Genomic DNA, 25,618 nt, shown 5'->3' on the forward strand with positions numbered 1-25,618 from the left:
TGGTGAACCTTCGCTGCACTCCCTCTATGGCAAGTATATCCTTTCTTAGGTAAGGAGACCAAAACTGCACACAATACTCCAGGTGTGGTCTCACCAAGGCCCTGTATAACTGCAGTAAGACATTCTTGCTCCTATACTCAAATCCTCTTGCAATGAAGGCCAACATACCATTTGCCTTCCTAACTGCTTGCTGCATCTGCATGTTTGCTTTCAGTGACTGGTGTACAAGGACACCCAGGTCCCTTTGTACATCAACATTCCCCAATCTATCACCATTTAAATAATACTCTGCCTTTTTGTTTTTCCTTCTGAAGTGGATAACTTTATCCACATTTTACTGCATCTGCCATGTATTTGCCCACTCACTCAACTTGTCTAAATCGCCTTGCAGCCTCTTTGCATCCTCTTCACAACTCACAATCCCATCTAGTTTTGTGTCATCAGCAAACTTGGAAATATTACATTTGGTTCCCTCATCCAAATCATTGATATATATTGTGAATAGCTGGGGCCCAAGCACTGATTCCTGCGGTACCCCATTAGTCACCGCATGTCACCCCAAAAAAGACCCATTTATTCCTACTCTGTTTTCTGTCTGTTAACCAATTTTCAATCCATGCCAGTATATTACCCCCATTCCCATGTGTTTTAATTTTGTACACTAACCTCTTATGTGGGACTTTATCAAAGGCCTTCTGAAAATCCAAATAAACCACATCCACTGGTTCTCCCTTATCTATTCTACCAGTTACATCCTCAAAAAACTCCAGTAGGTTTGTCAAACATGATTTTCCTTTCATAAATCCATGTTGACTTTGTCTAATCCCGTTGATATTTTCTAAGTGTCCTGTTATCACATCCTTTATAATAGACTCTAGCATTTTCCCTACTACTGATATTAGGCTAACCGGTCTGTAATTCCCTGTTTTCTCTCTCCCTCCTTTTTTAAATAGTGGGGTTACATTTGCCACCCTCCAATCTGCAGGAACTGTTTCATAATCTATAGACTTTTGGAAGATGACAACTAATGCATCCACTATTTCCATGGCTACCTCTTTTAGTACGCTGGGATGCAGATTATCAGGTCCTGGGGATTTATCGGCTTTCAGTCCCATTAATTTCTCCAGCACTTTTTTTTTACTAATACTAATTCCCTTTAATTCCTCCTTCTCACTAGTCCGTTGGTTCCCTAGCATTTCTGGGAAGTTATACTTCTGCCATTTCGCTGTCATTACCTGCGAGTTTATCTTGTGCATCCCTTAGTGGCCCTATCCCTATCCTAATTTTTCTTTTGTTATTTATGTGTCTGTGGAATACTTTACTATTTCTTTTTATATTCCTTGATAATTTAATCTCGTAGTTCCGCTTTGCTTTCCTAATTTTTTTTCACATCCTTCCTAACCGCTTCATATTCCCCTTTGTCATCCCCTCCTTTATTGTCTATGTATTTAGTGTATGCCTTTTTTTAGTTTCAATTTTACCCTTACCTCTTTATTCATCCATGGTGTTTCATTACTGACTAGTTTGTTCTTGTTTTTTAGTGGTATATATTTCTCCTGGACTCTATTGATCACCGTTTCAAATATTTACCACTGCTGTTCTATCTCTGTCAATTTTTTTCCAGTTTACCTTCCCTATTTCCATGCTCATTCCCTCAAAATTAGCTTTTTACCAATCTATTACTTTGGTCTTTGTCTTACTTATGTCCTTCTCAATCATTATTTTAAACCTTATTATGTTATGATCGCTATTGCCTAGATGTTCCTCTACACTTACTGCTCTTACCTTCTTTGTTCATTTCCCATTACTAGATCCAGCAGTGATTCCTGTCTTGTTGGGCTTCTCACATACTGGGTAAAAAAGGAGTCATATATACACTGTAAAAACTCCATTCCCTTTTCCCTTTTGCCTACCTCTTCTTGCCAGTTAATTTGTGGTTAGTTGAAATCTCCCATGATTATTATTCAATTTTTAAAAACTCATTTCAAAGATTTGACTACACCTTTCTTCCTCCACTTCCCTTCCACTATTAGTTGATCTGTACAATAAGCCTATTGATGTGATCGATCCCTTCTTATCCTTTGTCTCAATCCATATGGATTGTTTCTATCTTAATATTACTTATGTCCCTTTTTTCTATTGCCATTATATTGTCTCTAATCTATAGAGCTACCCCACCCCTCATCTTCCTTCCTTATCCTTTCTAAATATGTTATATCCTGCAATATTTAACTGCCAGTCTTGTTCTTTATGTAATCATGTTTCAGTTCTCCTTACTACATCTGGCTCCTCACATGTTAGTCTCTATAGTAAATACTGAGGCAAAGTAATTATTTAATATTTCTGCCATTTAGCTGTCATTACCTGTGAGTTTATCGTGTGTATCCCTTAGTGGCCCCATCCCTATCCTGATTTTTCTTTTATTATTTGTGTCTGTTTTAATTTAATTTCTCTTTGCTTTCCTAATTTTTTTTACTTCTTTTCTAATCTTTTCGTACTCCCTTTTGTCTTCCTCTTCTTTGTTGTCCTACTTAGCGTATGCCTTTTTGTTTAATTTCAATTTTGCCCTTTTTTCTTTATTCATGCATGGTGTGTCATTACTGGGTAGTTTGTTTATGTTTTTTTAGTGGCATGTAATTCTCCTAGACTCTGTTGATCACCGTTTTAAATGTTTCCCACTGCTGTTCTATTTCTTTGTTTGTCAGTAAAATTTTCCAGTTTATTTTTCCCAGTTTCATTCTCATCCCCTTAAGATCAACTTTTTTTCCAATTTATGACTTTGGTCTTTGACATATTTATGTACATCTCAATCTTTATCATAAATCTTATTATGTTGCGATTGCTATTGCCTAGATGTTCCCTTACACTTACTTCTCTTAGCTGTTCTGGTTCATTTCCCATTACTAGATCCAGCAGTACTTCCTTTCTTGTTGGGCTTTTTACATACTGGGTAAATGAGGAGTCCTGCACACATTGTCAAAACTGCATTTCACGTTCCCCTTTGCCTACCTCTTCTTGCCAATTTATTTGGGGGTAGTTAAAATCTCCCATGAGAGTTATTCTATGTCCTTTACTCATTTCACATATTTGCCTAGATATTTCTTCCTTCACCTCCATTCTGCTATTAGGTGGTCTGTAGTATACCCCTATTAGCGTGATCGATCCCTTCTTATCTTTTATTTCAATCCAAATGGATTCTGTTTCTATCCTTCTGTTATGTCCCTCTTTTCTATTGCCATTATGTTATCTCTAATTAGTACAGCTACTCGACCCCCCTCTTCCTTCCTTATTCTTTTTGATTGTTATGGCCTGCAACATTTAGTTGCCAGCCCTGTTCTTTATGTAGCCATGTTTCAGTTATTCCTACTACATCTGATTCCTCGCTACAGATTACTGGCTGCACTACGGTTTTGATAGAGTAAGTAAGGAGAAATTGTTTCCGGTGGCAGAAGGGTTGGTAACCAGAGGACACAGATTTGAGGTAATTGGCATGGACTGTTTAATGGGGGAGGGTCTTCACCTTTTATATTGACAGTGCGTCCGATTACGTCACTTGCCGCGCATGCGCCGGGCTTTCCGACAAATCAACTCGCTGCCGTTCATGCTCACCTGGGTGAGCCAAGTCCAACGGGGGTCCTCTCTCTCCCCCCCCCCCCTCTTTCCATGACTACCTGTATCGGCTGCATTTTTGGCGCTTGGCCATCGGCCTCCGGTCCGCGCTTTTAGTGACCGGTAGCGATGGCAGTTGGTGACCTATAATGCGCATGCGCTCAACGGACTTTGGCCGCTATGGTGGTAACGGTGCTCCCTCCGGCCATCGGCGTGTTTTTGGTGGATATCGAGGGGACCACGACACCCATCTCCTTTGTAAAGGTAAAGGGGAGAAAGCCGGGGCAGCGGGCAACAGAGGCGTCCGTTTTTCGGGATATTTTCCCCGCTGTGAAGAGGCGCACGTCGGACATGATTTACTGAGCTGGAGCTGGAGCTGGAGCTCGAGTCGTTCCTCAGCTCCCCATCGTGTGCTGTTACAGCAAGGATTGGAGTCTGTCATCAAAAGCAAAATACTGCGGATGCTGGAAATCGTTCTGTTCTGTCGAATCGACCTGAAACGTTAACTCAGTTTCTCTCTCCACAGATGCTGCCTGGCCTGATGAGTGTTTCCAGCATTTTCTGTTTTCACTTCAGATTTCCAGCATCTGCAGTATTTTGCTCTTGTCTATCGTGGATTGCGTTGACAGCTACCGGTAATTGAAATTGTTAAAATAACTGAGGTTAACATCCCTAAAGATGAAGTTCCGGGGCAATAGTCAGAGGATATCCATAGTCCATGTGATGCAGTGCTACAGTGCCTTATAGGAGTCAAAGAAAAACAACTGCTGCATTTGCACTCTTAAAATTTGTGCAGATCTAATCAGTTTTTTCCCCTTTTTTCTAAGCTCCTAAATCTTGTGATTTTTTAAGGATTCCTGGTACCTTAGCTTAAATTCTACAGGATGTTAGTCACTTTCCCCTTTTCTCCGTTGTTGCTTATTAATCGAACAACGTGATTCTTTCCACTGCCAACCGCGGAGACCTGCCCGTGTTCACATTCCCTGTTGATTTTAACCCTGTATCAGGAATTGGGTGCATTCTAACTTGTCAAGAGATTTGGGTGTCCTGGTGGTGTATTTACCTGCCTTTTTGGCTACTAGTATTCCTAAATACCGACTGGACAAGGATCATTTTGTGGTAATATTAAAGAACAATAATTATATTTGTACACTGGCTGGAAGTGAGAATCAATTACTGTATCTCAAGTTACAGTTACTGGTTGAGCGCTCTGTCTACTACAGTACAGTTAACTTCATGGGACATATATATCCTTAAACTTTACAAGATGATCTTGTTCTGAACCCTCTAGATTCAGACAACGTAGAGTTCTAAATTATTTGAAGTTTGTGAGGGATAAAAGGATTGATGAGGGTTTTAGCAGAAGAGGGGCTTAGGTAAGTACATAAGCGAGCATTGTTCTGGAGATGGACAAAGGGGAACTTGGTGATAACCCATATGTGGAGTAGGAAGCTCCACTGAAGATTAAAGAATGCTGAGGTTGCACATCAGATTATTGTAAAATTCTGATTTCTGTAGTGTGCAGTGATTTGTAACTAAATCACTTTGTGAGTCATGACTGAAATTATTAAATCTCTTATTTATTTCTGTGTAAACTGGTATTCCTTGTGGTGTTTAAACTCATATCAATTGTATGTATTTTTAAAAATAGGATGTTTTGTTTACTTATGTCAAAGAAAATGTGAAGGAATACCTCCATGCACACTGGGAGGAGAAGGAGTGTCAGGAAGATGTGGAGCTTTTGAGAAAACAGGTAAATCTGATCAGTCAGATTGTTGCTTCTTAGCTTCCTGTTGTTTGAGCAAAAGTTTTGGCGGACTGAATAGGACAATGGTGAAATGTGTTGAGAATCTGGTGGATATGTTTCCAGTAATGCCCATTTTGTAATTTAAAAAATTACTTGATCTATGTACTAACAGGAGTGACTGCTTGACATTTTCAGCACTGTATCAATGTGAAAGTTGTACCCTTTGTGAGTTCAGAATTGTATTTGTATAGAGAATAAATGGATATTCCAGAGTGCTTACGAATCAGTAATCTCTGCTCGGGGTTTAGGTGCTACAATAGACTAGAATCATAGAATGATACAGCATAAAAAGAGGCCATTTGACCCATCGTGTCTGTGCCGGCTCTTTGGAAGAGCTCTCCAATTAGTCCCACTCCCCTGCTATTTCTCCATAGCACTTTAATTTTTTCCTCCAAGTATTTATCCAATCCGTTTTGAAAGTTATTATTGAATCTGCTTGCACCACTCTTTCAAGCAGTGCCTTCCAGATCATAACAATTTGCTGCGTAAAAATTATTTTCCCTTGTGTCGCCTCTGGTTCTTTTGCCAATCACCTTAAATCTGTGTCCTCTGGTTACCGACCCTTCTGCCACTGGAAACAGTTTCTCCTCATTTACTCTATCAAAACCCTTCATGATTTTGAACACCTCTATCAAGTCTTCCCATAACCTTCTCTGCTCAAAGGAAAGCAACCCCAGTTTCTCTGGTCTCTCCACATAACTTAACTCTTTCATCCCTAGTTCCATTCCAGCTAAACAAATAGTTTTAAATAATTGTTAGCTAACATGACAGGACAGCTGAGGCCCGTCGCATGCACATTCTGTGTCATATGGGAACTTGAGAACACTTTTTGTGTGTCCTGGAAAACCACATATGCAGGAAGTGCCACCAACTGCTTGAGCTCAATTTCTGAGCTTGAGGGGTGCCTGGCGTCACTACAGTGCAGATGAGAAACTGAGAGTTTTGTTGATAGCATGTTTGAGGAGGTGGTCACCCTGCGGCTATGTAGAGTTCAGGAAGAGAGGGGATGGGTGACCACCAGGCAGACTAGGAGGAGCAGGCAGTGCAGAAATCCCCTGGGAGTGTGGCACTCACAAACCGTATTCAGTGACGAATACCAGTTAGGGTGATGACACCTCGGGGGAGTCCAGTCAGAAGAAAATCCACGGCACCATGGGAGACTCGGCTGCACGGGGGGGGGGGCACAAGAAAGTGTAGAAATGCAGTTGTTCAATAGTCAGGGGGATAGACAGGCTTTTCTGCAACCACAGATGAGATCTGATTGTGTGTTGCATCCCTGGTGCCAAGGTAAAGGATATCACTGAATGGGTGCAGGACATTCTGCAAGGGGAAGGTGAACAGCCTGAAGTAGTGGTCCATGTTGCAACCAATGACATAAGTGGGAAAAGGGTTGTGGTCCTACAGGCAGAGTTTCAGGAGCTGGGAAAAAGATTAAAGAACAGGACCTCAAAGGTGGTAACCTCTGGATTACTCCCAGATCAATGTGCTAGTGAGTACAGAAACAGGAAGACAGTGCTGGCGAATGCATGGCTGGAAAATTGGTGCAGGAGGGAGGGCTTCAGATTTCTGGGGCAGTGGGACCAGTTCTGAGGCAAGAGGGGCCCATACAAGCTGGACGGTTTGCACCTGAACAGGGCTGGGACCAGTGTTCTTGCGGGGAGGATAACTGGTGCCGTGGGGGAGGTTTTAAACTAATTTGGCAGGGATGGGGAACCAGGACCCAGCAGCAGAGAGGAGAGACAAGGTGACTAGAAAACCAGGAGGGACAGACAGCAACAGAATAAAGAAAGAGCAGGAATTAGATGGAGGAATAAAGCAAAGTAGACCAGCACATTTTTGGAATGCATGTCTGTTAATGTGAGGAGTATTACAAATAAGGTTGATGAGCTGTAGGCACAAGTTGCCACATGGGGTTATGATATAGTGGCTATAATGGAGACCTGGCTTAAATATGGGCAGGAATGGGAGCTAAACATTCCTGGCGACAATGTATTCAGGAGGTACGGGGCGGGGGGTGGTTGGCAGTATTGATCAACGAACAGAAGAGGAGTGTTACATTGCTGAGTGTTTACTATAGACCCCCAAATAGTGAGAAGGCGATAGAGGAGCATAAGAAGCAGGAGTAGGCCATATGGCCCCTGGAGCCTGCTGCGCCATTCAGTATGATCGTGGATGATCTTCTACCTCAACTCTACTTTTCCTCCCATCCCCATATCCCTTGGTTGCCTTAGTCTCCAAAAATCTATCGATCTCAGTTTTTTTTTACTCAACAACTGAGCATCCACAGCCCTCTGGGGTAGAGAATTCCAAAGATTCACAACCATGAATGAAGAAATTTTTCCTCATCTCCGTCCAAAATGGCCAATGCCTTATCTTGAGACTATGACCCCTAGTTCTAGACTCTCCAACCAGGGGAAACAGCCTCTCAGCATCTACCCTGTCAAGCCCTCTAAGAATTTTATATGTTTCAATGAGATCTAAACAAATCTGTAGATAAATTTCAGAGAAATGTAAAAATAATAGAGCAGTAATAGTAGGGGACTTCAATTACCCTAATATAGATTGCGGAAAAAACAATGTAAAGAGCAAGGAGGGTGAAGAATTCCTAAAATGTGTACAGGAAAACTTTCTTAATCAGTATGTTTCTAACCCAACGAGGAAGGAAGCAGAGCTGGATCTAGTTCTAGGGAATGAAGTAGGGCAAGCGGAGTGTATTTCAGTGATAGAAACATCTGGGTAATAATGATCATAATATAATTAGGTTTAAAATAGTAATGGAAAGGGACAAAGAAAAATCAACAGTGAAAATACCCAACTGGAAGAGAGCCAGTTATGGTGATTTGAGAAGGGATCTAGCGCAGGTGGACTGGAAACCAAGATTGGCCAAAAAAACAGTAAATGAGCAATGGTAGGCCTTCAGGGTGGAGATAGTTTGGGTACAAACCAAGCATATTCCCATAAGGAGGAAAGAAAGGGCATCCAAAGCTAGAGCTCCCTGGATGACAAAGAAAATAGAGATTAAAATAAAACAGAAAAAGGAGGTTTATTGCAAATGTTAGGTACAGAATACAGTAGAAAACCAGGCAGAATACGGAGAGCGCAGGGGGAAATTGAAAAAGGATGTAAGAAGGGCAAAGCGAGGATGTGAGAAAAGATTAGTGGGTAACATAAAAGGGAACCCAGATATATTTTATAAACGTATTAAAAAGTAAAAGGATAGTTAACGGAATGGTGGGGCCGATTAGGGACATCTTGGGGAAGCAAAGAGCACGACTGAGGTACTGAATGAGTACTTTGCATCTGTCTTCACAATAACCTCATGGCCCGGCATATTCCTCACTCCACCATTACCAACAAGCCAGGGGATCAACCCTGGTTCAATGAGGAGTGTAGAAGAGCATGCCAGGAGCAGCACCAGGCGTACCGAAAAATGAGGTGCCAACCTGGTGAAGCTACAACTCGGGACTAAATGCATGCTAAACAGCGGAAGCAACATGCTATAGACAGAGCTAAGCGATTCCACAACCAGCGGATCAGATCAAAGCTCTGCAGTCCTGCCACATCCAGATGTGAATGGTGGTGGACAATTAAACAACAAATGGGAGGTGGAGGCTCTGTAAACATCCCCATCCTCAACGATGGCAGAGTCCAGTACGTGAGTGCAAAAGACAAGGCTGAAGCGTTTGCAACCATCTTCAGCCAGAAGTGCCGAGTGGATGATCGTTCTCGGCCTCCTCCCGATATCCCCACCATTACAGAAGCCAGTCTTCAGCCAATTCGATTCACTCCACGTGATATCCAGGCTTGGGCTCATAAGTGGCAAGTAACATTCGCGCCAGACAAGTGCCAGGCAATGACCATCTCCAACAAGAGAGAATCTGACCACCTCCCCTTGACATTCAATGGCATTACCATCGCCGAATCCCCCACCATCAACATCTTGGGGGTCACCATTGACCAGAAACTTAACTGGACCAGCCATATAAATACTGTGGCTACAAAAGCAGGGCAGAGGCTGGGTATTCTGCGACGAGTGATTCACCTCCTGACTCCCCAAAGCCTTTCCACCATCTACAAGGCACAAGTCAGGAGTGTGATGGAATACTCTCCACTTGCCTGGATGAGTGCAGCTCCAACAACACTCAAGAAGCTCGCCACCATTCAGGACAAAGCAGCCCGCTTGATTGGCACCCCATCCACCACCCTAAACATTCACTCCCTTCACTACCGGCGCACAGTGGCTGCAGTGTGTACCATCCACAGGATGCACTGCAGCAACTCGCCAAGGCTTCTTCGACAGCACCTCCCAAACCCGCGACCTCTACCACCTAGAAGGACAAGAGCAGCAGGTACATGGGAACAACACCACCTGCACGTTCCCCTCCAAGTCACACACCATCCCGACTTGGAAATATATCGCTGTTCCTTCATCGTCGCTGGGTCAAAATCCTGGAACTCCCTTCCTAACAGCACTGTGGGAGAACCTTCACCACACGGACTGCAGCGGTTCAAGAAGGCGGCTCACCACCACCTTCTCGAGGGCAATTAGGAATGGGCAATAAATGCCGGCCTCGCCAGCGACGCCCACATCCCATGAACGAATATTTTTTAAAAATCGAAGAGAATAAAGTTAATGTTGCAGTAGAGGAGGAGGGAGTAGAGATATTGGATAGGATAAAAATAGATATAAAGGAGGTGCTAAATAGGTTGGCATCACTCAAAGTTAATAAGTCACCTGGTCCAGATGGGATGCTGAGGGAAGCAAGGACGAAGCTCTGACCACAATTTTTCAGTCCTCCTTAGATATGGGAGTGGTGCCGGAGGACTGGAGGATTGTAATGGTTACACCCCTATTCAAAAAAGAGGGAGAGGGATAAACCTGGTAACTACAGGCCAGTCAGTCTAATGTCAGTGGTGAGAAAACTACTAGAGACCATTGTCAAGGACAAAATTAATTCTCACTTGGAGAAGCATGTGTTAAAAAGGGATAGCCAGCACGGATTTGTTAAAGGCAAGTCGTGTCTGACTAACCAGATTGAGTTCTTTGATGAGGTAACAGAGAGGGCTTATGAAGGTAATGCAGTAGATGTTGTATATATGGACTTTCAAAAGACATTTGATAAAGTACCACATAGCAGACTTATTCAGAAAATAGAAGCACATGGGATTAAAGGGATGGTGGTAACTTGGTTACATAATTGGCTAAGGGATAGGAGGCAGAGAGTGGTGGTGAACGGATGATTTTCTGACTGGAGAGAAGTTTGTAGTGGAGTCCCCCAGGGATCAGTATTGGGACCATTGCTTTTCTTGTCCTATATAAATGACCTGAACTTGGGTATAGGAAGTATAATTTCGAAGTTTGCGGATGATACAAAACTTGACAACGTAGTAAATAGTGGGGAGGATAGTAGCAGACCTCAGGAGGGAATGGGCAGACACATGGCAGATGCAATTTAATGCAGATAAGTGCGAAGTGATGCACTTTGGGAGGAACAACATGGAGAGGCAGTATAATCTAAATGGTACTATTTTGAAGGGGTGCAAGAGCAGAGGAACCTGGGGGTGCATATTCACAAATCTTTGAAGGTGGCAGGGCAAATTGATAAGGCAGTTAAGAAAGCATATGGGATATTTGGCTTTGTAAATAGGAGCATTGACTACAATAACAAGGAAGTTGTGCTAAACATTTACAAATCACTGGTTAGGCTTCAGCTGGAGTGTACAATTCTGGGCACCACATTTTGGGAAGGATGTCAAGGCCTTGGAGATTTACCAGGATGATACCAGGGATGAGGAACTTTAGTTATGTGGAGAGATTGGAGAAGCTGGGATTGTTCTCCTTAGAGCAGAGAAGGTTAAAGGGAGACCTAATAGAGGTATTCAGAATTGGGGGTTTTGATTGAGCAAGTAGGGAGAAACTCTTTCTTCCGGCAAGCGGATTGGTAACCAGCGGTCACAGATTTAAAATAATTGGCAACAGAACTAGAGGGAAAATCAGGAGAAATGTTTTCACACAGGGTTGTTAAGATCTGGAACACTCACTACCTGAAAGGGTGGTTGAAGCAGATTCCATAGGAACTTTCAAAAGGCAATTGGACATGTACTTGAAGAGGACTTAATTTGCAGGGTTATGGGGGAAAATCTGGGGTGTGAAACTAAATTGGACAGCTCTTTCAAAGAGCCGGCACAGGTACTACAGGCCAAACGGCCTCCTTCTGTGCTGTAAGATTCTATGACTCTATAAATCTCCACTGCACCCGCTCTAAGGCCTTGACATCCTTCCTAAAGTGTGGTGCCCAGAATTGGCCACAATACTCCAGCTGTGGCCTAACTTGTGTTTTATAAAGGTTTAGCATAACTTCCTTGCTTTTGTACTCTTTGCTTCTATTTATAAAGCGAAGGATCCCTTATGCCTTTTTAACAGCCTTCTCAACTTGAAGTTTGAGACTACCTGGAAACTACCCCCACATATCCATTTTTGTTTATAATACATACTACGGATTTAGTTTTGATAGTATGCAGATTTAGATTTTGCACCTTTTATTTTCAGTGGCAGGTATCATGGCGGTTATCAATGGTTAGGGAACTCCATACATTTGGTTTATGATGTCCTCACTGAAGGATTAATAACTGTGACATTAGGACACAAATTTAACAAGTTTTACTGCAACTGGAAAAAAGATGATAACACACTCTGTATATATTAGTTCTATTAGAGTAGCTGCATGCCTTATTTCTGGTTGAAGACTGGAATATTATTTTGAAAATTAGCTAATTTGTATAGCTGATTCTTAAAGATCTGCCATTTAAAAACTTTTGTGAATTTTGTACTCATCACAGTGTGGGATGTTGCTGCTGCTGTTGCAGGGGCGGAATGAGGCGTCAGCATCTGGTGCACTCAGGTCAGATACAGCATGTTAGATAGAAATGGTGAATAATCTGAATAAAGATCTTTCTGCTCAGCTCCAACAATTGCCTCAGCCTCAATCTCAAGAGTACCCCTAGTGCAGCAGTGTGACATTTTTCCATTTCTTACACAAGCTATCCTGTAGTGTCCTTGGGTGAAATTGACAATTTAGTCCTAAATTAGGGGCAGTTTTGTGATTGGGGCCCATGACCAAAAGGAACTATGATGTGGAGATGCCGGTGATGGACTGGGGTTGACAATTGTAAACAATTTTACAACACCAAGTTATAGTCCAGCAATTTTATTTTAAATTCACAAGCTTTCGGAGGCTACCTCCTTCCTCAGGTGAACGATGTGGAAATGAAATCCTCGAAATGAAGTCGCATTTAATGTTTTATGTTTCGATAATTGAGATCAATTATGTTTCAGCATTTTTTTATATGGATCAGTATTAGATAGCAGGTGTCCATGATAGAAGACAGTGACTTTAAACAACCATACCTAACCTTGGAGTGCCTGCAATGGAAAATTATTCCACTTCCAAGCAGTAACTTCTTCATAAACAAAAAAATAATGAAAACATATTAAATGCAATCCACTTCAATGAATAAGAAATGTAATAGGGCAGAAATCAGTATTCAGAGTATTGTGCAATTGGGTGAATTTTTGAAGTTTATTTGTTAATTCATTAAGGCAAAAGATGACAAGGAATTAGATGGAGCAGTGCTAATTCCAGAATCGTGCTCGGGAGACAATGCTGACAAGGAACAAGCAATCCAAACTGTGACAAACAACATCTTGTGGCAGATGTCCTGGGACAGGAAAACAACAGCTTTGAAACAGCTACAGGGTCACATGTGGAGGGAAGCCTATGAGCGTGGTGAAATAAAAGGAGAGTAAGTGATTTAAAATGTGTATATATCATGTACCAAAATGCATTTGATTCCACAATTAAATTCAGAATGTCCAAATTCATTGGTGTGAAGGCGAGTTGTATGGACCAAGGAAGTCCCAGTTTCTAGTCCGGGTTAGCTAATTTCAGCTCTGGCATTGGTAATACATTACAATTAATCTCAGTGCCTTGGGCTAAGGAAGGGAAACATAACTAGGACCCCTGCTATCCAGTGATTCCAGGAGGAAATGGTGTGTGTGTGTACATATGTATTTGGTGAGTACTGGATCATGCCTGGCTATGAAAACCTACCAGCTCTTGCTCTCTGGGATTGCAGATGAGGAAATGGCCACTTGGGCAAGGTACCAGAAGGCTGCCAGCACCCATGAAACCAGAAACCAGAACCCTGCAAGACTCAATGTCTTCAGGAGAAAGAAAATTGAATAGGAAAAAAAATCAGAAGAAAACAATGTCTTTTTTTATACATGTGGCAACCTAATAATAGTTGAGGTGAATTACCCTCATGTTTCAACATTTTTTTTACCGCGGGTCAGAGTATATGAAGATGTTGTTCCAGCTATTAAAGAATGGAGGAAGGCTTGCAAGAAGGTGTACATCTATTCCTCAGGCAGCGTGGAGGCTCAGAAACTGCTGTTTGAATATTCTGTTGAAGGAGACCTGTTGGAGGTAGGAAGCCATTGTTCGCTATGCCTGCCCATTTATGAACTGTTTATGAAAACCTCGGTTTCAGTAATGTAAAAATGTGCTTGCCTTGTTCGTACTGGAGACTGAGCCTGAAATCTGCTGAAATTCAGGCATTATGAGCCCTACTAACTCAATGGATAAATGTACTAGATGTGACACTGAGGCATATGGACTAGAAAGATCCCAGGTTCAATCCCTGGTCTGTGCTGAGAAAAGCTTGCACAGAGAGTTTACACTGTAGCACATTCGGGGAGCATAAAATCTTGTGGTGATAGCAGAAAAATGGACTAATTTGTTAAAAGTCTCACTGGAGACATGCGGCCAACACTGTCTTTATGATGCGGTAGAGTTGGAGGTGGTGCTGCTGCAGGAAATGCACCAAGGAGGATGTACTAAGTCAACGCAATTACCCAGGTCCCTCGTACTTTACTGGAAATAAGGAAAAGGGTTGCTGGTATTGGGAGAAAGGCAAAGGAGAGTGTTCTGTTCACTTTTCACAATTTTTGTGGGGCCCATGAAGCCACACCTTTTGGGAGGTACCATTTGAAACATTGTGTACAATCTTTGTACTTTTGCATGCACACTTGTTATGGCCAAGCTACATGACACACTCTTCTTAAAGGTGGAGGTGACAGCTGAAGAATGGCAAATAGATGTTGAAATATCCAGGTGGAGCTGCTCCTCAGCTATAAGGAGATTTCTCAGTGAGCTCAGTAGCCATGGATATAGCAGCTAGTCCTGTTCTCCAGTGTTTCCAAATACCACCTGAACATTAATTGAGTGCGCACCCTTAATCTTTGTGAAGGTCATGAGCTGATATGAAGAGCTCTGATATGCATATGGGTACCATGCGCAAAGCTGTCCACTTCAGTGAACCCTGCCACCCAGTGAAAGTTGTGCATTGTGTTCGGCTGATACCTCCATTGCACAGGAAAAGTGATGCTGTTTCCCTTGTAAAATAGTGCTTGCTTGATACATGTGTGTAGTGTAGATTTCCCTGATGTGGTAGATGTCTCCTTGGGTGGCTTGGAAGGATTCATGAGTATGAGAGCTTCCGGCTGTGGTAACCTTCATTTCTGTGGGAAGAGTTGTTCTTTTTCAGTTGTTGTACAGGTCCATTAGCAGAGGCAGTGAAGACAATTTTTCTGACACATGAAGGTATATATGGAAAGGTCTGTAAAGCAGGCTCTTAGGTAGTCAGGGCTGTAGCTGAAATGCTTCGGGTTATTGCACCTGCACTTGTTTGCCATCAAACTCCCCTTCTTCATTTCAGTTATGTAGCATGTTTATGTAGCAAATTTGTCCTGGGACCCTTTTCCATGGCATTTACATATTAAAAAAAAGAGCCCCGCATGCGCCCCCAAAAGCTCTGCAAATCAATTGCCTAATTGTCCAGCATTGCCGCAACTGATGGGGCGCTGGAGCTTCCATCAAAAATCTGCTGAAAGTTGACCTCTAACGATTAGGTGTGTAAACTCCGCATACTTCCAGTTTGTCTTGGTTATTACTTCAACTAAATGCAGGTGTATGGTTATGTGCGTGAGCTAGTGCTACAAACAGGGCAATAACACTCAAAATTGTAACTCATTTATTAATTTGGTATAGTTTTTTTAAAAAAAGAACTTGTTCTCCAATGGCTCAGTTGATAAAAGTTGCTTAATAAAGATTCTATGGCACTATTTCAAAGAAGAGCAGGGGAGTTGTGCTGGCTAATATTTATCTCTCAACCAGTACCTTTTGTAAAAAAACATTATCTGGTCATTATCACATTGCTGTTTGTGGGACCTTGCTGTGCACAAATTCCTGCCGCATTTCCTACATAACAACAGTGACTACACTTTTGAAGTACTTAATTGGCTGTAAAGTGTTTTGGGGCATCCTGAGGTCGTGAAAGGTGCTATGTAAAATAAGTCTGTCTTCCTTTTTAGTCATACTGATTCAATTCCGGATTCAATTCCCAATCTAGGATCAGTTAGCTCATCTCAGCTAGGGCAACGGTTGGAGTTCTCGGCACCCCTGGTTTAGGCAAGAGGAAATTGTTCAGGGGTTCTGACTCCTGAATACTAACCTGCAGCCTCGGCTGGGAGTCTGTGTTTGTGGACAACAGGTGAGGACTGGATCAGTGCCCAAGGAACAGTACCCCAGCAGGTGTCAATGCCCTCGAGAGAGAGGAGTAGAATAATCTGGCAAAAAAAAATCTCTCTGTTCCCCAATGCTATCATGACTGGTAGTGGCAGTAAGTTTATAAATTAAATGTAAAACAACACAACTGGGATCTGTGTTGTTTGGGAATGCAATAAGTCATTGATGTTCAATGGCATAGAGTGGTAGTGGGTTCAAAGTCTGAACTAAGTGTATGTACTGTGCAATGTCTGAAGGTGAAGGCGATGCACCTGTGTAAAATAGAAACTTGTTTACCCTCTCAGCTTTTTGATGGACATTTTGACACCAAGATTGGATACAAAGTAGAAATGGAAAGCTACAGAAGAATTGCTCAAAACATTGGTTGTTCCACGGAAAACATACTTTTCCTAACAGATGTGACTAAAGGTACAAATTTATTGAAATATTAATGGACTATTCATGCACCACAGTATTTCTGTGGGGGAAAAACAAGAGGATAAGAGATGCCTTAGAGTGTGATGATCTTGCCGAGGTACTGTCGAAGCAAAACTCGAGCGTTAAGGGAGCTCAAAGTGGCAGTCTTGGAATCAATCAAGACTACCTATTATTTTGTAATGATGGATTCTGGTAGTGACTTTAAAAAAGAGCTGGCCAAATATCTGGTTAGAGACTGGATTTTGGGCTAAAAGTAACATATGGAGTCAATGCACCACCTGGTGAGGTACAGAGCCATAGAGGCCTGGAATGTCTCCGGTTTGATCCAGTCCGCACCGATCTCCGCTGCAGTACCAGGAGAAGGAGTACTGTAACTGGCTTTGATGTCTAGGGTAGGGGCAAGAAAAATATGAAGCACTCCTGCTCCTGATGACTATTCATGTAGCAGTGCTGAGCACTAGGGCCAACAGAGATGACATTATCTTCTAGTCTGACCTCTTTATGTAGCATCTACATGGCTGAGGACCACAAGGTGCCCACCCCACTCTGGCAAAATTTTACAACACAAAAAGAAACGGGGTGGAGACCTAATGTAACTTTTCTTTTTAGTTTAAACTAGTCTTTTATTTTTTTGCAGCCTTCTGATCCTCTTCTAATTTCTGTGATCTGCACCTATTTTTAAATTAAATGTACTAGAATGTGGAATACAAGCTCACAACCCATTTCAAGCCATAAAATCCAATATATAATGTAAAATCAGCTCGCAGAAAGACACTCCAATAATTTTGGTTAAATTGTAAGCCAAATAATCCATTCAGTGTCTCAGAATCTCAATTCAGACACAGCTTGGAAATGGCATAACCATTGAGGAGGCTAGCTGTCCTGAGATATTTTAAATATTCTATAACAAGGATTTCAGAGTTTAAAAAAAATACACAAGAGTATATTTTGATCAGGAACATTTGAGGCTTTATTCTGAGCTACTTAACAGCAGTGTCATACTCCAAGGTCTCCACTAGTATCTCTCTCTATAGTCAATTACTCGGAGGTGCATAGGAGTGGCCTGGGGTGATGAACCCTCTAATGATCTCCTCTCTTCTGATGGGAAGCACGTGGCCTCCACTTGTGACCTTTCATTATTGGCATGGTCAAGACCAATAGCTCAGCGTTTGAAGAAATGGGATAGATTGTTAACTATGCATAGTGCAAGTGATTTGGCACATTGGAACCTCCCATGACAAACCGACAGATCAGATCAAAGCTCTGCAGTCCTGCCACATCCAGTCGTGAATGGTGGTGGACAGTTAAACAACTAACGGGAGGAGGAGGCTCTGTAAACATCCCCATCCTCAATACAGCACCTGAGTGCAAAAGACAAGGCTGAAGCGTTTGCAACTATCTTCAGCCAGAAGTGCCGAGTAGATGATCCATCTCGGCCTCCTCCCGATATCCCCACCATCACAGAAGTCTATGGGCCCCGACAACATCCCAGCTGTAGTGCTGAAGACTTGTGCTCCAGAACTAGCCGCGTCTCTAGCCAAACTGTTCCAGTACAGCTACAACATTGGCATCTACCCGACAATGTGGAAAATTGCCCAGGTATGTCCTGTCCACAAAAAGCAGGACAAATCCAATCCGGCCAATTACCACCCCATCAATCTACTCTCAATCATCAGCAAAGTGATGGAAGGTATCGTTGACAGTGCTATCAAGCAGCACTTACTCGCCAATAACCTGCTTACCGGTGCTCAGTTTGGGTTCCGCCAGGACCACTCGGCTCCAGACCTCATTACAGCCTTGGTCCAAACATGGACAAAAGAGCTGAATTCCAGAGGTGAGGTGAGGTGAGAGTGACTGCCCTTGACATCAAGGCAGCATTTGACCGAGTGTGGCACCAAGGAGCCCCAGTAAAATTGAAGTCAATGGGAATCAGGGGGAAAACTCTCCAGTGGTTGGAGTCATACCTGGCACAAAGGAAGATGGTTGTGGTTGTTGGAGGCCAATCATATCAGCCCCAGGACATTGCTGCAGGAGTTCCTCAGGGCGGTGTCCTAGGCCCAACCATCTTCAGCTGCTTCATCAATAACCTTCCCTCCATCATAAGGTCAGAAATGGGGATGTTCGCTGATGATTGCACAGTGTTCAGTTCCATTCGCAACCCCTCAGATAATGAAGCAGTCCGAGCCCGCATGCAACAAGACCTGGACAACAACCAGGCTTGGGCTCATAAGTGGCAAATAACATTTGCGCCAGACAAGTGCCAGGCATTGACCATCTCCAACAAGAGAGAATCTAACCACCTCCCCTTGACATTCAACGGCATTACCATCGCTGAATCCCCCACCATCAACATCTTGGGGGTCACCTTTGACCAGAAACTTAACTGGACCAGCCACATAAATACTGTGGCTAGAAGAGCAGGTCAGAGGCTGGGTATTCTGCAGCGAGTGACTCACCTCCTGACTCCCCAAAGCCATTCCACCATCTACAAGGCACAAGTCAGGAGTGTGATGGAATACTCTCCACTTGCCTGGATGAGTGCAGCTCCAACAACACTCAAGAACCATCCAGGACAAAGCAGCCCGCTTGATTGGCACCCCATCCACCACCCTAAACATTCACTCCCTCCACCACCGGCGCACAGTGGCTGCAGTGTGTACCATCCACAGGATGCACTGCAGCAACTCACCAAGGCTTCTTTGACAGCACCTCCCAAACCCGCGACGAGGACAGGGACAAGGGCAGCAAGCACGTGGGAACAACACCACCTGCACGTTCCCCTCCAAGTCACACACCATCCCGACTTGGAAATATATCGCCGTTCCTTCATCGTCGCTGGGTCAAAATCCTGGAACTCCCTTCCTAACAGCACTGTGGGAGAACCTTCACCACACGGACTGCAGCGGTTCAAGGAGGCAGCTCACCACCACCTTCTCAAGGGCAATTAGGGATGGGCAATAAATGCTGGCCTTGCCCATTGATGCCCACATACCATGAACGAATAAAATAAAAATATTAATAATTTCTACAGTTACCATGTAGAACATGATTTGCTATCCAATTGCCACATCTTACATTTATAAAGTCCTGGAGGCAGTGGAAATACTAGTTTCTGAGTCGATCTGAGTGATTTACAAATTAATCAGTAAACCATCTGATTCGGAAAGTTGTGGATTCAAGCCCCACTCCAGGATTTCGGGACATAATCTAGATTAACGCTCCAGTACAATACCTCAGTGAGTACTGCATCCTTCAGACGATGTTAAACCAAAGCGTTCTTTTTCTGTTCTGGTGGTTCAGATGGACAGTTAAGGGTATAACTATATAATTTCAAAGTTTGCAGATGACACAAAAGCCGGAAATGTAGTAAGCAATGTGGGGGATAATAACAGACTTCAGGAGGACATTGACAGCAAACTGGTGAAATGGACAGGCACACGGCCGATGAAATTTAACGCAGAGAAGTGTGAAGTGATGCGTTTTGATAAGAAGAATGAGGAGAGGCAATACAAACTAAATGGTACCATTTTAAAGGGGGTGCAGGAACAGGGAGACCTTGGGGTGCACATACACAAATCTTTGAAGGTGGCAGGACAAGTTGAGAAGGCTGCTTTTTTTAAAAAAAAGCATATGGGATTCTGGGCTTTATCAATAGAAGCATAGAGTACAAAAGTGCAGAAGTTACGCTAAACCTTTATAAAAACACTGGTTAGGCGTCAGCTGGAGTATTATTCAATTCTGGGCACCACACTTCAGGAAGGATGTCAAGGCATTAGAGAAGGTGCAGAAGAGATTTACTAGGATGGTGCCAGGGATGAGGGACTTTAGATATGTGGAGAAGCCGGGGTTGTTCTCCTTAGAACAGAGAAGGTTAAGGGGAGATTTGATAGAGGTGTTCAAAATTATGAATGGTTTTGACAGAGTAAATAAGGAGAAACTGTTTCCAGTGGCAGGTGGGTCGGTAACCAGAGGACACAGATTTAAGGTGATTGACAAAAGAGCCAGTGGCGACATGAGGAAACATTTTTTTACGCAGCGAGTTGTTATGATCTGGAATGCATTGCCTGAAAAGGTAGTGGAAGCAAATTCAATAATAACTTTCAAAAGCAAATTGGATAAATACTTGAAGAGAAAAAAATTGCAGGGCTATGGTGAAAGAGCAGGGGAATGGGACTAATTGGATAAATCTTTCAAAGAGCCAACACAGGCACGATGGGCTAAATGGCCGCCTCCTGTACTTACAGAGACATGGTTGCAAGGTGACCAAGGTTGGGAATTAAATCTTCCAGGGTACTTGATGTTTCAGAAAGACAGGCAGAATGGAAAAGGAGGGGAGGTTGCCCTGATAAAGGATGACATACCGACAGTTGTGAGAAAGGACCTTGGCACGTAAGATCAGGAAGTAGAATCTGTATGGGTGGAGATAATAAATAAGGGGCAGAAAACACTAATCGGAGTAGTTTATAGGCCCCCTCACAGTAGCTATACCGTTGGACAGAGTATTAATCAAGAAATATTAGGAGTTTGTAACAATGGTAATGCAATAATTGTGGGGGACTTTAATCTTCATATAGACGGGGCAAATCAAATTGGCAAAGGTAGTCTGGAGGACGAGTTTGTGGATTGCATTTGAGATAGTTTCCTAGAAAAATACGTTGTGGAACCAACCAGGGAGCAGGCTATTTTAGATCTCGTATTGTGTAATGAGACAGAGTCGATTAGTAATCTCATACTAAAGGATCCTCTGGGGAAGAGTGATCATAATATGATAGAATTTCACATTGAGTTTGAGTGTGACATACTTGAGTCCGAAACTAGAGTCTTAAACTTAAAGCCAATTACATAGGTATGAGGGGCGTGTTGGCTAAGGTAGATTGGGAAATTAGATTAAAAGGTATGACGGTAGATAAACAGTGGTAGACATTTAAAGAAATATTTCAAAATTCTCAACGAATATACATTCCATTGAGAAATAAAAACTCCACTGAAAAAGTGATCCATCTGTGCCCAGTCCATCACCGGCATCTCCACATCCTAACTAAAGAAGTTAAGGATAGTCTCAGAAATGATGAAAGATCTTCAACCTGAAACGTTAACAACATTTTTTCTTTCTCCACAGATGCTGCCTCCCTTACTGAGCTTTTCCAGCATTTTCTGTTCTTATTTCAGATTTCCAGCATCCGCAGTATTTTGCTTTTAAGTTAAGGATAGTATTAGATAAAAAGAGGCGTATAATGTTGCGAAGAATAGTAGTAAGCCTGAGGATTGGGAGAGTTTTAGAAACCAGCAAAGGATGACAAAAAAATTGATAAAAAGGGAGAAATTAGAATGAGAATAAACTAGCAAGAAATATAAAAACAGATTGTAAGAGCTTCTACAAGTATGTAAAGAGAAAGGGAGTAGCAAGAACATAAGAAATAGGAACATGAGTAGGCCATACGGACCCTCGAGCCTGCTCCGCCATTCAGTCAGATCATGGCTGATTTTCAACCTCAACTCCACTTACCTGCCTGATCCCCAGATCCCTTAATTCCCCTAGAGCCCAAACATCTATCTATCTCAGCCTTGAATATACTCAACGACTCAGCATCCACAGCCCTCTGGGGTAGAGAATTCCAAAGATTCACAACCCTCTGAGTGAAGAAATTCCTCCTCATCTCAGTCTTAAATGGCTGACCCCTTATCCTGCGACTACGCCAAAGTAAACGTTGGTCCCTTTAGAGGCTGAGACAGGAGAAATTATAATGGGGAATAAGGAAATGGCAGACACATTAAACAAATATTTTGTATCTGTCTTCACAGTAGACACAAAAAGCATACCAAAAATAGTGGGGAACCAATGGGATAGTGAGAGTGAGGAACTTAAAGCAATTAATATCAGTAGGGAAAAAGTACTAGAGAAACTAATGGGACCAAAAGCCGACAAATCCCCTGGAACTGATGGCTCTAAAAGAGGTGGCTGCAGAGATAGTGGATGCATTGGTTATGATCTTCCAGAATTCCCTAGATTCTAGAACGGTCCCAGTAGATTGGAAGGTAGCAAATGTAACTCTGTTATTCTAGAAAGGATGAGAGCGAAAACACAGAATTTTTTTTTTATTCGTCCATGGGATGTGGGCATCACTGGCGAGGCCAGCATTTATTGCCCATCCCTAATTGCCCTCGAGAAGGTGGTGGTGAGCCTTGAACTGCTGCAGTCCGTGTGGTGAAGGTTCTCCCACAGTGCTGTTAGGAAGGGAGTTCCAGGATTTTGAGCCAGCGACGATGAAGGAACGGCGATATATTTCCAAGTCAGGATGATGTGTGACTTGGAGGGGAACGTGCAGGTGATGGTGTTCCCATGTGCCTGCTGCTTTTGTCCTTCTAGGTGGTAGAGGTCGCAGGTTTGGGAGGTGCTGTCAAAGAAGCTTTGGCGAGTTGCTGCAGTGCATCCTGTGGATGGTACACACTGCAGCCATGGTGCGCCGGTGGTGAAGGGAGTGAACGTTTAGGGTGGTGGATGGGGTGCCAACCAAGCGGGATGCTTTGTCCTGGACGCTGTCGAGCTTCTTGAGTGTTGTTGGAGCTGCACTCATCCAGGCAAGTGGAGAATATTTCATCTCACTCCTGACTTGTGCCTTGTAGATGGTGGAAAGGCTTTGAGGAGTCAGGAGGTGAGTCACTGGCCGCAGAATGCCCAGCCTCTGACCTGCTCTTGTAGCCACAGTATTTATATGGCTGGTCCAGTTAAGTTTCTAGTCAATGGTGACCCCCAGGATGTTGATGGTGGGGGATTCGGCGATGTTAGCCTGACATCAGTCATTGGGAAAATGCTGGAATCCATTATTAAGGAAGTGATAACAGTGCATTTAGAAAATCATAATATGATTAGGTAGAGTCAACATGGTTTTATGAAACGGAAATTGTGTTTAACAAATTTATTAGAGTCGTTTGAGGATGTAACTAGCAGGGTAGATAAAGGGGAACCAGTCGATGTAGAATATTTGGTTTTTCAAAAGGCATTCGATAAGGTGCCACATAAAAGGTTGTTACGCAAGGTAAGGGCTCATGGGGTTGGGGGTAATATATTAGCATGGATAGAGGATTGGTCAGTGGATAGAAAACAGAGAGTAGAGGTGAATGGGTCATTTTCAGATTGGCAGGCTGTAACTAGTGGGATGCCTTAAGGATCGGTGCATGGGCCTCAGCTATTTACAGTCTATATTAATGACTTAGACGAAGGGACCGAGTGTAATATATCCAAGTTTGCTGACGATATAAATCTAGGTGGGAAAGTAAGCTGTGAGGAGGACACAAGGAGTCTGCAAAGGGATATAGTCAGGTTAAACGAGTGGGTAAGAAGGTGGCAGATGGAGTATACTGTGGGGAAATGTGAGGTTATTCACTTAGGTAGGAAGAATAGAAAAACAGAATATTTTTTAAATGGTGAGAAAGTATTAAATGTTGGTGTTGAGAGAGATCTGGGAGTCCTCATACAAGTAACACAGAAAGTTAGCATGCTGGTACAGCAAGCAATTAGGAAGGCAGATAGCATGTTGGCCTTTATTGCAAGGGGGTTGGAGTACAAGAGTAAGGGAATCTTGCTACAACTGTACAGGGCTTTGGTGAGACCACACCAGGAGTATTGTGCACAGTTCTGGTCTCCTCATCTAAGGAAGGATGTACTTGCTTTAGAGGCAGTCCAACGAAGGTTCACTAGATTAATTCCTGGGATGAGAGCGTTGTCCTATGAGGAGAGAGTGAGTAAAATGGGCCTATATTCTGTGCAGTTTAGAAGAATGAGAGGTGATCTCATTGAAACACACAAGATTCTGAGGGGGCTTGACAGGGTTGATGCTGAGAGGTTGTTTCCCCTGGCTGGAGAGACTAAAACTAGGGGGCATAGTCTCAGGATAAGGGGTTGGTCATTTAAGACTGATATAGAGAGGAATTTCTTCACTGAGGGTTATGAATCTTTGGAATTCTCTTCCCCAGAGGGCTGTGGCTGCTGAGTCATTGAGTATATTCAAGGCTGAGATAGATAGATTTTTGGACTCTAGGGGAATCCAGGGATATGGGGATCGGGTAGGAAAGTGGAGTTGAGGTCAAAGATCAGCCATGATCTCATTGAATGGCGGAGCAGGCTCGAGGGGCCGTATGGCCTACTCCTGCTCCTATTTCTTATGCTTCTTACCTATTATGAACTATCCATTGGCAATATTTGAAGTGCAGGGATTTCTTTGTGTCCTGCCCAACATCTTTCCCTCAACTAGAACCACCAAAAACAGATTAACCGCTCATTCATTTCATTGCTGTTTGTGGGATCTTTGTGTGCAAAGTGGCCATCATGTTTGCCTACATAACAGTTACTGCACTTCAAGAATCATTCATTGTATGTGATGTGGTGATATGTAAATTCAAGCCTTTCATTTCACTTGCAACAACAAATTGCTTGTTCTAAGTATACAATCAACAGGCCACACTCTATTTTAACTTTTGTTTAGTGAATGGTGATGATAGTTGTGATTTTTTTGCACAATTACAAAATTGTATTTGTCTTGCAGTTTCAAGGCAGAAAGGCTTCATCAGGAACCTTCTGGAATATCATTCACTTCATGCACTAAAGATTAAAGGGATATTCTCATTATTGAGGAGTGATGGCAAATCTTTTTTTTGTGTTTACAAACAAAATACTGGTGACCTTATCTGCAACTTTGACATCCTTCTCATGTCATTGCTTTGCATCTTGTCCTCTCATGCCCTGTGGCTCATTGCAATTATGTGCATTTATTTGCAAACATATGAAAAAGTTTGTCATCATTTTTCCATGAAGACAGTGCCCTGTTTATTATTTTTTTTGTAATCAGACTTGCCCTGTAACTTTTTTCCTTTTTTAAAATTCTATCAGAGGCAAGAGCTGCAGAACAGGCAGGAGTTCAGGTGACTATTGTGGTGAGGCCTGGAAATGCAGAGCTGACAGAAGAAGAAAGATCTCATTCTATCACCTCCTTCAGTGAACTGTTACTGTCTGGTCATAAATGAAAACTGAACAGCTTCAAAAAGCAAGAGCAGATGCAACAAACCAAACTGTTTTTCTGTAGTCGAATTTACTAAAGTCACTTTCCCACAAGGATTTTCAATAAATACGTTGTAATCATGA

The 25,618-nt window shown here is 42.7% G+C and overlaps 1 protein-coding gene across 3 annotated transcripts; it reads left to right on the forward strand.

The window, feature by feature from the left end:
- Window positions 1-3,566: 3,566 nt before the first annotated feature.
- On the forward strand, window positions 3,567-25,618 carry enoph1 (enolase-phosphatase 1). 3 transcript variants are annotated; one of them, XM_067989798.1, is made up of 6 exons: window positions 3,567-3,873; window positions 5,286-5,362; window positions 13,017-13,219; window positions 13,770-13,902; window positions 16,347-16,470; window positions 25,367-25,618. In XM_067989798.1, exons 1-6 carry the CDS (start codon window positions 3,759-3,761, stop codon window positions 25,498-25,500), a joined length of 786 nt encoding a protein of 261 aa, XP_067845899.1. In that variant the 5' UTR covers window positions 3,567-3,758; the 3' UTR covers window positions 25,501-25,618. The 3 variants fall into 3 exon arrangements, with proteins under 3 accessions (XP_067845899.1, XP_067845908.1, XP_067845917.1); XM_067989807.1 differs by having other exon boundaries at window positions 3,569-3,873; window positions 5,261-5,362; XM_067989816.1 differs by lacking the exon at window positions 3,567-3,873 and adding an exon at window positions 3,977-4,244.

This window comes from Heptranchias perlo, chromosome 1, assembly GCF_035084215.1.
Source record: "Heptranchias perlo isolate sHepPer1 chromosome 1, sHepPer1.hap1, whole genome shotgun sequence".
Lineage (NCBI taxonomy): Eukaryota > Metazoa > Chordata > Chondrichthyes > Hexanchiformes > Hexanchidae > Heptranchias > Heptranchias perlo.